The 13,691-nt window shown below is 41.9% G+C and overlaps 1 protein-coding gene across 8 annotated transcripts in view; it reads right to left on the reverse strand.

The window, feature by feature from the left end:
• Positions 1–8,338: 8,338 nt before the first annotated feature.
• myo1b (myosin IB) overlaps positions 8,339–13,691 on the reverse strand; it is a 59,839-nt gene continuing 54,486 nt past the window's right edge. For all 8 annotated transcript variants that reach the window (XM_047600933.1, XM_047600934.1, XM_047600935.1 and 5 more), the window contains 7 exons: positions 13,233–13,307; positions 12,987–13,121; positions 12,599–12,705; positions 12,316–12,448; positions 10,891–11,043; positions 10,578–10,708; positions 8,339–10,491 (listed from right to left, as the gene is read on the reverse strand). In XM_047600933.1, the coding sequence (XP_047456889.1) occupies positions 10,359–10,491; positions 10,578–10,708; positions 10,891–11,043; positions 12,316–12,448; positions 12,599–12,705; positions 12,987–13,121; positions 13,233–13,307 (867 nt within the window). In that variant the 3' untranslated portion in view covers positions 8,339–10,358. The remainder of the gene's footprint in view (positions 10,492–10,577; positions 10,709–10,890; positions 11,044–12,315; positions 12,449–12,598; positions 12,706–12,986; positions 13,122–13,232; positions 13,308–13,691) is intronic.

Genomic DNA, 13,691 nt, shown 5'->3' on the forward strand with positions numbered 1-13,691 from the left:
TCCTGGTCGAGCATGGGTGGGTGTCCGGGGTTGCAAGGTTCAACGTCGCACCAAATGAGTTGATTAATGACAGCCTTCACAACTGAGACCAGGAGATAATGAGGAGGACAAGAGGGAGGAACGGGGGAGGAGAAGAGGTGGGGAAAGAGGGGAGCTGGGAGGAGGAGAGCCGAGATTGGATGATTATTACTTAGCACAGTAAACGGTGAGGCAACACTACAATAAGATGAGACTTTGGGGTAGATGCGGAGCGGGAGTGGAGAGGAGGCACAAAGCTAATTAGTCCTCAACAGAAGTGCGTGAATGAGAGGAGGAGACAGACACACGTAGGGCTGGTTAACACACAAAGACGGGGCTAGTGATGGGGCAGCAGAGGAGTGGCTGCGCAGAGTAGTTAAACATCTGTTGCTCTGTGGGACACCCAGACTGCTCTGCAGGGAGAGGTTCCCAAAATAATCATCTCCCAAGTATGCTCGTTAACACAGACATATAAACATTGTAGGAACTAGTATAAGGTCTAATACAAAAATGTCATTCGTTACAGCGTCCTCAATATATTTAAGAATGGTCTAACCAGTGAATCGGTGAAGTTCATTTCAGAGAATTAGTGTAAAAGTGTTGTTTTTTTAGTGTTGGTTAAAGTGCCAACTGAACATATTATGTAGTATACAAAGCACTTGAAGTTATAACCCTTGTTGCATACAGTGCCCAGTCAATGTCAGTCAGACGTGTGTTAAAGTACAGGCAGTTCATTGATGATAATTCAAATCAAACAGAATATTAAGAATGATAAATAATATTCGACTGCAGAGCTGTTGAGAATATACTTGCTGATTCAAGTCAACTTGGAAATACTTTGTAACTGAACCTGTTGGTCTGATACAATGATTCATATTCTAAACTAAAAATGACACCGTCAGGATCTCTGAATCGAAGAAAAGTTATTTACCATTTTTTTCTTGATCATTAAAAACATTTTTTGTTCATCCCTTGGCCACAAATGAAAGTCTGGCATTACAATCTTTGGAAATTTTACTAGAATTTGACTTAATCACACCTTTAATAATAAGGGTTGAATATTCCTAAAACTTCATTTGGTCAATTGCGAACAAATCATGGGCCATTTTTGTCTTGATCTTTCTGCCATCTGCACATACAGAACGTGCCTTTGGCTTAAAAATAATAATACAAAAGCTGATTTTTTTTCAGGTACAAAAAAATAAATATAAATATCCACCGTGATAGAGTAGTGATAGCAACTCTAAGTCACCACAGTGGTGACCACAGTGGTGGATCACCACCCGAACACATTAACAATGACAGTGTCTGGCCAACACCAGGCATTGAAGAAACAAAAGAACAGCCATCAGTCATGGAGCTCAGCCCTTTTCCATCTTTGTTGTCTTGGGTGTCTTAACATGAATATGAACAGCGGCAGAAATCTCTCCTTTTCTCATCATCTGCTCTTCCTCCTCCTCGTCTCCACTGGTGTATGTATCAGTCTGTGACCGGCACTCCATCTTTTCGGTGCGGAGACAGTTCAATTAGCCTCACGGCCCACCGACACTCCCACCAATCCATGTTTGCGGGATTTAATCAGACCGGCTTCCTTGCACGTGTTGGGGAAGCTTTGGGTCATATTTTGAAGGGAAACACATAACTGTTTATCACCACCTCTGCTGACACTGTCACGTCATCTCTCCTCGGAGGATGGCTCCCTTCTCTTTTGCGCGCTTTACCACCTGGCAAATTCAGATGAAACACAACTTTACAGCTCAGTGAGGAAGACTAAATGAAAAAGCCAGAAGGAGAGGCTTGTAACTCTGGGGACCTGTATATGGCTTAAAAGCAATTTGGATAAAAGAGGTGATGCGGATTTCTTTTCCTTTCTTTTTACTGATGACAAATAGCAGCTACACCTACATGTTATCCATGCGGTTGTTGCGTTAAAAGGCATAGCCTGCTTCGTGTAAGAGAAATCCGCATGCAAATAATAATAATAAACCCTAAATACAATGCAACAGATGTGTGTGTGTGTGCATTGTCCCTGTACAACGCACGCACCAGCATTTAAGTGTTCGTCATGCCTCCGTTGTCAGGCTACCCAGGGGTTAAGAAGGGAATTAGCTTTGCTTTAAGTGTTCATTTCAGCACAAGCAGGACTGACAGGCTTGGAGGAGGGAGGGGCTGCCACTGCTTGATGTATCTCGCACCACAATGAAGATGAGCTCTCATTTCCCCAAGTCATCCCTCTACCTATACACCTTCTCTCGCCTCTGTTTGCTCCACCTGCTGCTCAACCTTTCTCGTTTTTCACATGTCTCGCTTCCGTCTTGGTCCCCTCTCTGCAGATGTTGCTCGTCTAATGACAGTCAGGACAGTTTAATTAGTTCCAGTAATGCGCGATGAAGAAGCAGCTGTTGAACTCATTAGCCCCATTAGCGGCCATACGAACTAACTGATGAGTGATCACTGCCTCCACCGTTTCACTCTAAACAGCCTCTGGACCAGCCAGTGACGTTGGCTGCGATTTCACACCATGTCCATGGTCGTTCAGTGAAGTGGACTCTTCCTGTCACGGCCGAACGGTGAAGAAGAAGAGTTGAGTGGAAAGCGGTAGTAATGAGATGCTTATGGTAAGGGCATCAACTGACAACATCATGTTTCTCACAGTATTACAATTCCGTAAACTCACAGGTCTATATGTGCCTCTATAGAGGCAGTCATACTTGTGCCTGTCAGTTCCTCCTGTGTAATGTCTGTAAATGAGCACCTAATGATGTGTGTGCAGCTATTTGCTTATCCATATCAGTTCCACAGATGCCCGTGTTCCCAGGTAGCCTAAGTACATGTACATCACTCAAATACACCGATACACACAGAGACTTGATGACCTTTGTTGGCACAGCGAGCGTGGAGATAGCGGTGCTTTTCATCATTACAAGACTAAATTGAGCAAAAGGCGCAAGCCCTTAGTCACTTGCAAAAATAGCAATGCTAGTTAGTCATTCAAGTATTTAAGATATTCCGGGTACTAACTGGATGGAATATTATGTTATTTTGCACAGTCACGGAGTTAATTCTGGCTTTGGTTATCTACAGGATCTTTAATTTAGTGTAATTGCCCGGTCAAGTCTTTTCTTTCCCAATGAATGAATTGAATTTTAATATCTATGCCTCTTCAGTATGAATATGATGTTGCATTCATGCTCCCCAGATGATGTTCCCGATGACTCTGGAGGTATTCATTACTTTTCCTTTGTGAACCTTTTCTTTTGTATAGATGACAGTGAAATACAGTAAATTCTAACCCCCTCCAAATGCACCTTAATGCTAATGGTGATCCTTTTACAGAGCTCCTCATTCACGTAGCACTATCATCAGTTCAAAAAATATCTAATAATAATAAAAGCATTGCAATCTGTGTGGTTACATTTACATTTACATACTGAAATCATTTTGAATATTTTTTTAATGATTGAATGAATCCTATTAGTGGACTGCTAATAATGTGTGTATGTGAACTGAGCCTGTTAGCTGTTGGCATGCTAACACGCTAACCTAAGACGGTGAATCTGTTACGCAGCGTAATTGCTTTATTGGCATTTTAGCATGCTGTTTTGGAATTTAGCAAAGATGGATTCTTGTTTAATAATTAATAAAATGTCCACATACATTACCTGTATACAACATATGACTGACATATTCAAGTTAACATCCAAGAAAATCATAGAATTTTATGTGCGTAACATAGTTGAATGTTTGCTGGGTGACATTTAATGCTCGTTCTGATTTTGTAAATGTAGGTTTTAGGACTTCGCCCGTGTCCAGCTATCCACAGATGGTGCAGCAGAAGCCTTCGCTTCCCCTGGATCTTTAACTCCCCTCCTCCCTCCATTCTTGTCTATTGACATGATAATGGCTACAAATTGATGAAGCCATTGAGTGCGCTGGTGACACAAGGGTGACTGAGGACACAAACTCTCCACCACCCAGTAACAGTCATTAATCAGATCTCTTCCAGCCCCTGTCCCTCCCTCCAGACTGCCTGCCACACTGCCAGAGGCAGTAATGTAATACTCTGTGCCAGACCCTGTCCGTGGGTGTCCCCCGCTGTCTGAGTTAAATCCAACTCATTTTGTGCATTCTCACGTTGAGACGCTGTGTGTCTTAAAATCAAAATTGCGAAGAAACACAAAATATGACTTTTGTTTTAGAGAAATGATCAGGCAGGGTGTCGTGTTTACCTGTGCGTGATGACAAAGAAGCAAAGAAGAAGCCGTAAACCACAAGCGAATGACCTCCAAATTAGATCTACATGAAAGGCAAAGAAATTAAATTTCTCCAGGTGACATATAGGCCGCTTCTGCTTGTGCTTTCATTTAAATCACGCCATAGATTTATGCCAAAGTAAATCAGTGGACGAGGGGCCAATGTGTCGACATCTACATCCTGAACCGCCTCACTCGATAATGAAATCAGCCTTGAAGCTGTGACAGCTCAATACGCTCAATATGGTTAACTAACTTCCAGCACACACAGAGCAATGTATCCACTCTGCCTTAAAAAACTAAAGTCTGAGCTGTTTATCGTAACAGAGAGATACATTTTTAAATACATATGTTGTTCAGCTTCTGATCTTTGCAGAAGACCCTATCGTCTTCTATTATTGAACTGCTGTAGGTGCAGTGCCGCAAGAGGACAACAAATAACACCAGAGCATTTTAAATGGCCAGAGAGCGCAGTCAGAGAAAAGTCTCTGATAGACGCATGTTTCCTGGTGACAATATGCTAATTCAAATATATCCATCAAGGCGCAATATGCAATATCCCATGGTCCAATACTAGTGCAGGAAGATGGTTGCTTATGAAAATTTCATTATGCAAACCTGAGTTAATGCCTCAAAAAAAAAGAAAGAAAGGTTAGAGGAAGGAGAAAAGGAGGAGGGGCGGCGCATGTTAAATTTAGAGATTTATTAGTTCACACTGAACTTTGATCTTATTGACTCTCAGTGGCAGTAAATCCGGGTCTTGGAAAAGTCCACGGTAATATTCAAGGGGCATAAAAATGGCAGCTTCCTGGGTTGTGTTTTATTTGGTTTGTTTTTGGGGCTATTTGGTGACTATATTGATCAAATTAGTCGCTATTTGTTGTTATGCGCTTGTGCTTACTGCGCCGAGGAGGAAGTGATATGATCCGGCCAGACGGCCTCCTTGAAAAAGTGGCCCATTGCTTTTGTTTGCGGAGAAGCTGGTCAAACACCACCAGCCACCGTGTGCGCTTCTTTTTTGGAGCGTAAAATGTAAATGTACTGTGTAGGAAATGGTGTGAAATTCATCTATCTGATGTGTCTATTCTTGTCTGTCTGAGATAATGGCACACCACCAGCAAACACCGTGCATGCTGATGATATGATGGCAACCGTACTGAAAGTAAGACCCTAACACATTGAGTCTCATCGTCATTAAAGGGAAAAGACCAGCGGGAGAATTGAAATTCAAGTTTATATTTTCACATACGCGTCAGTGACACATTTAGATCGGTTTAATCGCTCCTGAAAATGACTACATCCATTATACAAGTCCAGGTACAATTAGGTGGCTTCTTCTGTGAACGTGCCAGCGTTCAGCAAGCTCTGAGTGATTTCTAACATGAAATCTGGTCCCAGTTCAGATCCTTCAGGGCAGAACATTTTACCTAGTTCAAGCTAGCGTGCAGTTGGCAGGATAGAAGAGTCCTTGACTCGCGACGCAAATTTGATTGAGATTGAGGCTCTAGCAGCACAAAATCCTGGATAAGTTTGAAATTCTGGACGGACACATTTCGAAAAAGGAGTACATGTCCAGGAAAAGGAAAACATCTGGTCACCCTGCATTCATGTTCCTCTCTACATAAACATGCGGTTCACCTTTACCAATAACTATGGCTGTACTACAGGTATTGTTAAAGGCTTTGCTGACTAGATTTCCTAAACGGTTCCCAACCATTTTCAACATTTTCCAGGAAGTCTAATCATTAAACGGTTTATTACTCTGTAAACATAATTTTTAACTGTTCATACTATGAAAAATAGATGCTGTTGGATATGTTTTGCCATCTGCACTGAATGAATCTCATGAGAGATGAGATTTCCGAATAACCCGCATGTCCACATTCAGCCTGCACCCTCCGTTCTGTATAAAGTGGCGAACCATTAGGAGAGTTAATGCTGGCTTCAGAAATTGGATTTGACTGGCCCCTAGTGTCCGTGCTACACAGCTGCACAAATGTGTTTCCCATATTCTGGTTAGGGGGCAGAAGTGCCAGCTGCATCGAGCGCTGTTTGAATTCAGGGGCACAGGACCTCGACATTAGACAGAGGAAACCATCACAAGACCCAAAATGATTTATCCACAGAGGGTATGTGCAGGACTTTACAAGCTCTGCCCGTGTTTGTCTGAACTGGGTATAAAGTTAAATCGACCACACTTTAAAGAAATCTATACTACAAAGGCCCAGGAAAAGGGCACAAGCCATTATCTGGAGTGTCCACATTCCTCCAGGCTCACCTTTATCTTGACTACTTCCATCAAGCAAACACTGAAATAGAACTTTCATCCCCAGACAACGACGCTCAGGCTGTACAACCAACCACCACATGCGTAGAACTACTGTTGAATTTAATTTGGTACTTTTTGTGCTTATTTGATGTTTACTTTTCCTTCTCTTGAGTGCACTGTCCTTAAACCATATGCTGCTGCAATAACTGAAGGGAGGGAGACTTGCTTGTGACTAACCAATGATCATTTTTAAGGATGATTTCATAAAGCACAAAAGGGGATTCATTATGTGTGTGTGTGTGTGTGTGTGTGTGTGTGTGTTTGAAAGGTGTTTGAAAACATTGGCAGCACAAGGAGGTGCTGATGAATCCATATTTATCACATTATGTGTCACTGTCTGTTCTATGTACAATTCTCAGCACAGACAATGAAACATAATGAGACTCCAGACAGACCAGAGAAAGGGGGGGTCGAGCACCTTTTTTTTTGTCATGCACATTTCATAGAGTAAGTATTTTTTCTTTGCAGACTTAGTTGCCGCTGTCATCCACTTGTTTTCTGGCTCAAACCTCTGCATGGTCAATGCACAACACACGAGGGGTATCAGAGGTGATTGAGATGCACCCATTTCAAATTTCAATAGCAAAATTAAACTTGTGCAATGCTGTCTGTACATAGTATTATTTTAATTTTCATTCAGACTGTATTTAAAATACGCAGAAATATTCTGGAGACTATAATGGTCAATTTTAGTCGGTAATCCACGTACGCATTATTATATTACGTGTGTGCTTTCTTTGATATCATGTCTAACAGAATTGCACCATGGGACTTGTCAACATCAACACGAGCCCACGCAGTTAAAAGAGAACTTAAAAATAAGCTGAAACATGCAGTTTCATTCGTCTTTTAAATACTACTATACACTAGAAGGTTGTAATACAGTACACACAATGCAATCTCTTCCTCCTCCAATGTCTTCACTTCGTCTCCTGTGCTGTTGTGTCATCTGATATCCACAAGATGTCGCCAGAGTACAACCAATGTCACAAATAATTTGCTGCCACTCACCCTCATCACTGAGAGATAAGGAAGCCATGACGTTTTTTTTTTTATCAGGTACATGATGCAAAATGTATTATTCTCTATGTTTCTCTGTGAATTTTGTTGTAGCAAAAAGGGCACCATGTCTCCAGAGCGCACACTGTAAAATAGCCTTCTCGTCTTGCCGGCTTGATGCTGATCTCCATAATCGTTTGCAAACTATAGGCCCTTCAAGGAGATGGGGCTGAGCATTGTCCGGTTCCTTTGCAACTCCACCGAGGGGTGAAGTCTCCACTGGGAGGCCGAGACTCCGCCTTCGTTTCCCAGCCTGCAGAGTGGTGGGAACCGGGTACTGGGCAGCCCAAAATGGTATGCTATTTTTACCACTCTGTGTTCAATCTGAGGGCTGCTCCCTGGAGACCTGTTGCAGGCAGTTCTCCCAAAGCCGCGGAATTTAACCCTTGGACAGCTCTCTCCAGATGTGATGGAAAACATCTGGCCAGCTGCTCGACTACAAGGCTTGGCCGTCCGGCCCCAATGCTACTAACCCCTATAAGATGCTGCTGATAAACAGCAACCAAAGGCGCTTTAAAGGAATGTGAGATTTAATAGCACAGTGTACTAATGACTGATGTTAACTGCTGTGGGGAACTTGAAGACTGTTCAGTAACAAAGTCATCCTAGGATTCATTTCTTTATTTAAGGTCATTTGTGGTGAAAAAAGTAAGAAAGAATGTCACACAAAGCCAGGATGTCAACATTTATTTACTTATTTATTTATTACTGATTTTTGTTTAATTTAAAAAAAGATTACTTGTAAATGACACAAAGTTCTACTGAAACACGTCTCTTAACACAGGCTTACATGAGGCACACAAGAATGCAGACATCGTTTCGCAGCTCTTGCCATTATTCAAATACAAAACAGAGAGAAGAGAGAGAACATGTTACCGTAGCAAAACCACGCACAAACAGTGCAGCCGTGGAAGAAAAATACATCAAAAGTGGCACTCGGCTCGATCGCTCGCACGCGGAGGACAACAACTGATCAAATCCCTGTGTTGCGTGTGACATTGAAAAAAAGGTTACGAATCAACTTACAAACCGAGATGCCCAAGACTGCAAAACATGACTTACACCAGGTTTGGTTATGTTATTCCCTCGCACAGTCACCAGGAGTACAAAATCCTCTACCAGTATAGCCAAATATATAATATCATAGTCAACATGCCAGAAAATATCGCACTTTTTGCTCCTTTGATACTCAAATCTGTCTCGTTTCTGTAAATCAATCATCAATACCAAATGATTTCTGCAAAAGTTGTAAAAGTTAAAAACTAGTCGGCTTCTTCATTCACGCTTCATATTTGGTCTTTCCCCTTGAACAATACGCGTTAGGTCAGAGTGCACTATAATAACTGAAGCTGCACTAGCAAAAACAGCTATTTTACAGACACAGCAATTAAAATGAGGATACTAAACAACACTTTGACCATGTCGGGGATACAAGCTATATAGCCTATGTACAGCTTATGGCACAGGCAGGGCAGCCGCTATCAGTTCGCACTACTGTTTTTTTTGAAGGAAAGACAGAACTTTTACTTATTGCACACAAAATATCACTTATTAGGGTTTCACTTTGTGCCGAGGAAAGCTTTGAATCTGATGATAATTTTATGGAATTGGGTACCTTGGTTCCCTGTGATTGGGTCATTTCACTTTAAGTGCCACGTCTTTACCGAGTTTGTCAGTCCTGTGTAATTCTGTTTTGTTTGTTTTTTTCCTTTTCTAAAAATCCATACAAGTCACTGTATGGATATTTTATGGATTTGGATTACAATTAGTGAAATTTACTAATGCTTGGAAATCAAAAGAAATGACTATGTAAGAAAGTAGGAACTGATTCAATGCAGTGCTGATGAGACAAATCGTCTCCACAGGCTGATACAATCCCTATTCTTAGTCTTTTTGGCATTTACATTAATAACAATGGTAAATGATTGGGATAAATCCCCTGTATGGTTCTGTGTATTGTACATCGATGCATGACAAGTCATGGGACCTGTTCAATGGCACATAGGAACGGGACGAAAGGAAGGAAATTACATTTGACTCCTCAACCGCCTGCTGTGCTTTCTTTCTGAGAAAAAAATAATAATATATATATAGAGAGAGAGAAAATAATATACAATCAAATTCATTTTCAGGTTAGGTGAAAGCAAGTGCAGAGTTCAAGTTTGTCAGAGAGCAAAATTGGACCCAAGGTTCACCTCTAAAGTTTAAGCCATCACCTTAAAAAGCCAGATCTGCTTAACAGCAGATGAGTCTAGACCAGTTGTCACCACAGTTCTTACAGCAATGCTCTCGTTAAAGACTAATTTTTTACCATACAGGCACAACAATCATCGTAATCATCACCGCTGGTATACAGACGTCTCATGTGCACCAACTCTTCAACTCTTAACCCCAGGTTTACAGAACACCGGTAAAACATTTCACTAAATTTTCTGTGGCATGCAACCCGAATTATTAGGGCTTTCTTTGCCAAAAAAAAGTGTCATGTGGTTACAGCTATAGTGGTGCCGTGATAAATCTGATAGAGAAGAGACTGGAAGCCGAATTACTGCACATTTTCCAGAGTTCAGAGTTTTGGAGTGGGTGGTGGTTTGCCATTTTTTTTTTTTCATGTTTTTTTTTTCTTTTTTTTTTTAGTCACCCACACACTGAGCATCAGTGAACAGCAGTGGAGGCAGAGAGAGGGGGCACTGCTCCATCTATGCCTTTGTCGGCACAGACACCTCCAGCAGCCGGTTGTTCTTGCGCTTGCAGGACACGCTGTTGCCGTTCTTTGCCACCCCCTGGACGAACTTCACGCAGACTTTGTCCTGTTTGAACTGCACCAGGAACCTGCCACGCAGAGAAACCATTAGACGCGTCATAAAACACGAGCCAGGTGGAAGGCTTTGACTGGAATGAGACAAATTAGCACTTACTCGTCTGAGATGTCGATGTCGATCTGCTCCCTGTCTGCGGCCGTGGCTCCAATGCGATGGAGCTTGGTGATGATTTCAATCAGGTGTTCGCTGCTGAGTAGGAAGTCTCCTTTGACAGCCGACGCCGACCCCTGACGAGAAAACAAGAATGCATCTATAATCATGGATCTTTAATTTGTGTCTCAGCAGGATCTGAGAACAGAGAGAGTTCAGCATCCTGGCTGCTTTCTGGCTGAGTTAGATGAGATCAATACCACCTAAATGCCTGTAATAAATTAAGACACGCGGTTCTAATAAAAGCATACATCCTCACCTCTTTGAGCCGAAGAGCAAAGAAGCCGTCGCTCTGCGTGCTGACTGACACACTGGTGAGGTCAGGCAGAGGGACGCTGGCTTTCACCTGACCCGTCTTCTGGTCGGCCAGAACGAAATTCTTCTTAGTCAACAGGAAGATCCGAGCCGTGCCCTGCAGACATCGCTAGTGTCATTCTAACATTGAGCAGCATGCCAAAATTATTATGAGAAAACAGAATTACAGCCTGAAGAGCTGTATATCTCTGCCAAGTCTGTCCACACTCCTGATATATGTAGTGGAGAGTTTAAAGGAATTTAATAAAAGTGTGTTGCAGAACGTTAAGATGTCACAGTGAAGCCAACCTTTGATCTTTCCAGATATAAAATGTCATTAACTGTAATTTTATTCTATAGATATTTGTCCAAATTGGGGCGCGAATTACTGAGTTATGGGAATAAACATACAAAGACGCAGCAACCTTTGAGCAGGGAAATCTAATAAGTTCCTTACTGAGTCCAAGAGAGCACACAATTTTCAGAAATTGCCTGAAGGAGTCACATTCACAAGAATGGCACAGATGTATGTATGGATGGACAAACTGAAAACCTCAGGGAATGGCTGTTGTTGAAATACAGCAAGTGCACAGGGCAGGGATGTCTTTAAGATGCATTTAAGTGCATTAAGTGGTCACTGGTAATCACTGGTTCCCAACCTGGGGTCCAAAGATTACAGGGGGTGTGCCAAAACTTGTCTGATCTTAACTTACCACCAGTTTTCACCTGTTTCACCAGTTTTTAACAAGTATTGCCTGTGTCTCCCTACATGTACAATTATCAGGGCTTCAAGTATTCAGGCACGGTGCCGGATCTCTGGCATGTGGCGTTTGATCCTGATTAAAACATTTAGAAATAAAGTTTGATTGCGTCAATTGAGTTCACCTACCAATGGAATGAAGGTAATGTAAGTTTCCCTCTCTAAACTAACATCACTAGCCAATCAGAAGTAGGGTGGGGGTGGGTGTTGGAAAACTTGGTTGAGATCCAGCTGCAGCTGATGCTGCATTCCAGACAACTTGGGAAAAATGAGCTCCGAGTTGTCTAACTCAGAAATGACTGCTTCCAAAATAAAAGCTGCACATATTTTAATGTTCAGCAAACGGTGACAATATACCACACTTATTGTTTCTCCTCTGAGTTAACCTGTAACGTGAAGGCTATGATATTGGAAGTCTGAGTCTAAGTCGAGGTCTTTTCGACTTTTAGTGAAGTCACTGTAGTTGGCAAGATGGAGAGTAAATTTCTGAAGCTATTAGAATGTGTCTTAACTACAACTTAACGGTTTAGAACATTATAGTTTAAGGTCAAATGTAATAAGCGCTTATATTTCGTGTTTTTCATCCAGCAAACACAGACTCTACTCTGCAGTGAGTGTGACATTTCCTACCTTGCCATTAGCCCTGTTGATCTTGTTGACCACATCAGCCAGCAGCACCTTCTCCTCCACAGCGCTGTTGAGTTTTTGATACTTAGGGTTTTTTCTGATCTCCAGGTAGTCTCCTTTGAAAGGCTGACTCACGCTGAGACAAAAGGACAGAGCCAAAGACGGTCACAACACACCGAGCGCAAGATGTTTGATGCTTTGTACGTCTACATTAGACGATTCGCTAATGACCTTGTCAAAGAGGATGTGCTTATATGCGCTGACTATATGGAATAGCTGTGAATACCTGCTTGGGTAGAGTGCCTTTTTATCCTTGAAGAGCTTACTTGCCTCCAGCTTCTCCTCGTACACTGCCTTCTTCTCCTCTGTGAACTGGCTCCTGTATTTCTTACACTGTGCAAAGAGAAGAAAAGTTTTGGTCAATAACTGTGAAATACTTTGTGCTATCTATCCCCTTGCTTCTATGTTTGGATTTCGATTGCATTCTGTGGTTTATCTCATTCTCTGTATATAGTAGATTAATAACTGATAGAATCATTGTCAGAGAGGGTTCAATAAGTCTAACACGTTTGTTTAACTGTGCTCCTGCCTAGGAGGTTTGCAGCAGATCACTGACAATTTTCAATGAGAGCAGAATTAAATATGGCTGAATGCGATGGTTGTCTGTGATCTACCCTCCAGAGATGGAAGATTCTCCGGAGCTCTGTGTGGACTGCATCCAGGAAGAGGTAAGGCCTGGCAGGCCAGTTCTTATCGATGGGTGACTTGGAGGGCATGGAGCTCTTCAGGCTCAGGAAGTATTTCTGCATCTGAGCACACATTGAAATTCAGTCTTATCTTCTGACGTTGTACATTTAAAAAAATAAATAAATAAATAAAAAAGAAATATGACAAAGAGCAAATATTTAAGTCCAACTTACAATCCTCTGGATGGTAAACTCATAGATCTTCCTGCCGGCATTTGCCCTGAAGTATTTTCTGTACTCTCTGCGTACCTGTTACAGCAGAAGAATAAAAAATAAATAAATAATCCGTCAATCACTTCTTGTCATCTTTTTGGTTTGACATGCAGCTGGAAATAAAAAGGACCACAGTGACAGGAGGACGACAGCGTAACACAAACAGCACATTCAAATAACAGACATTTGGTTAGTCACAAACAATGAGAGCTGGAACGGACAAAGTTAAACACCAATCTGTTGGAATTAATCAAAATTACAACGATTGCTCCAGATTAATTACTGGAAAGGCAACAGTGGTTATGACAAACAACCTTCATGCTGACCCTAATTGCACAAATTGAGCTGAAAACAAGTGTGGCGTACGCTGCAAGGCGCAAAGTGGACAATTAACATGATGAAAAAGATTAACGCTGCAGC

This window comes from Mugil cephalus, chromosome 12, assembly GCF_022458985.1.
Source record: "Mugil cephalus isolate CIBA_MC_2020 chromosome 12, CIBA_Mcephalus_1.1, whole genome shotgun sequence".
Classification (NCBI taxonomy): Eukaryota; Metazoa; Chordata; class Actinopteri; order Mugiliformes; family Mugilidae; genus Mugil; species Mugil cephalus.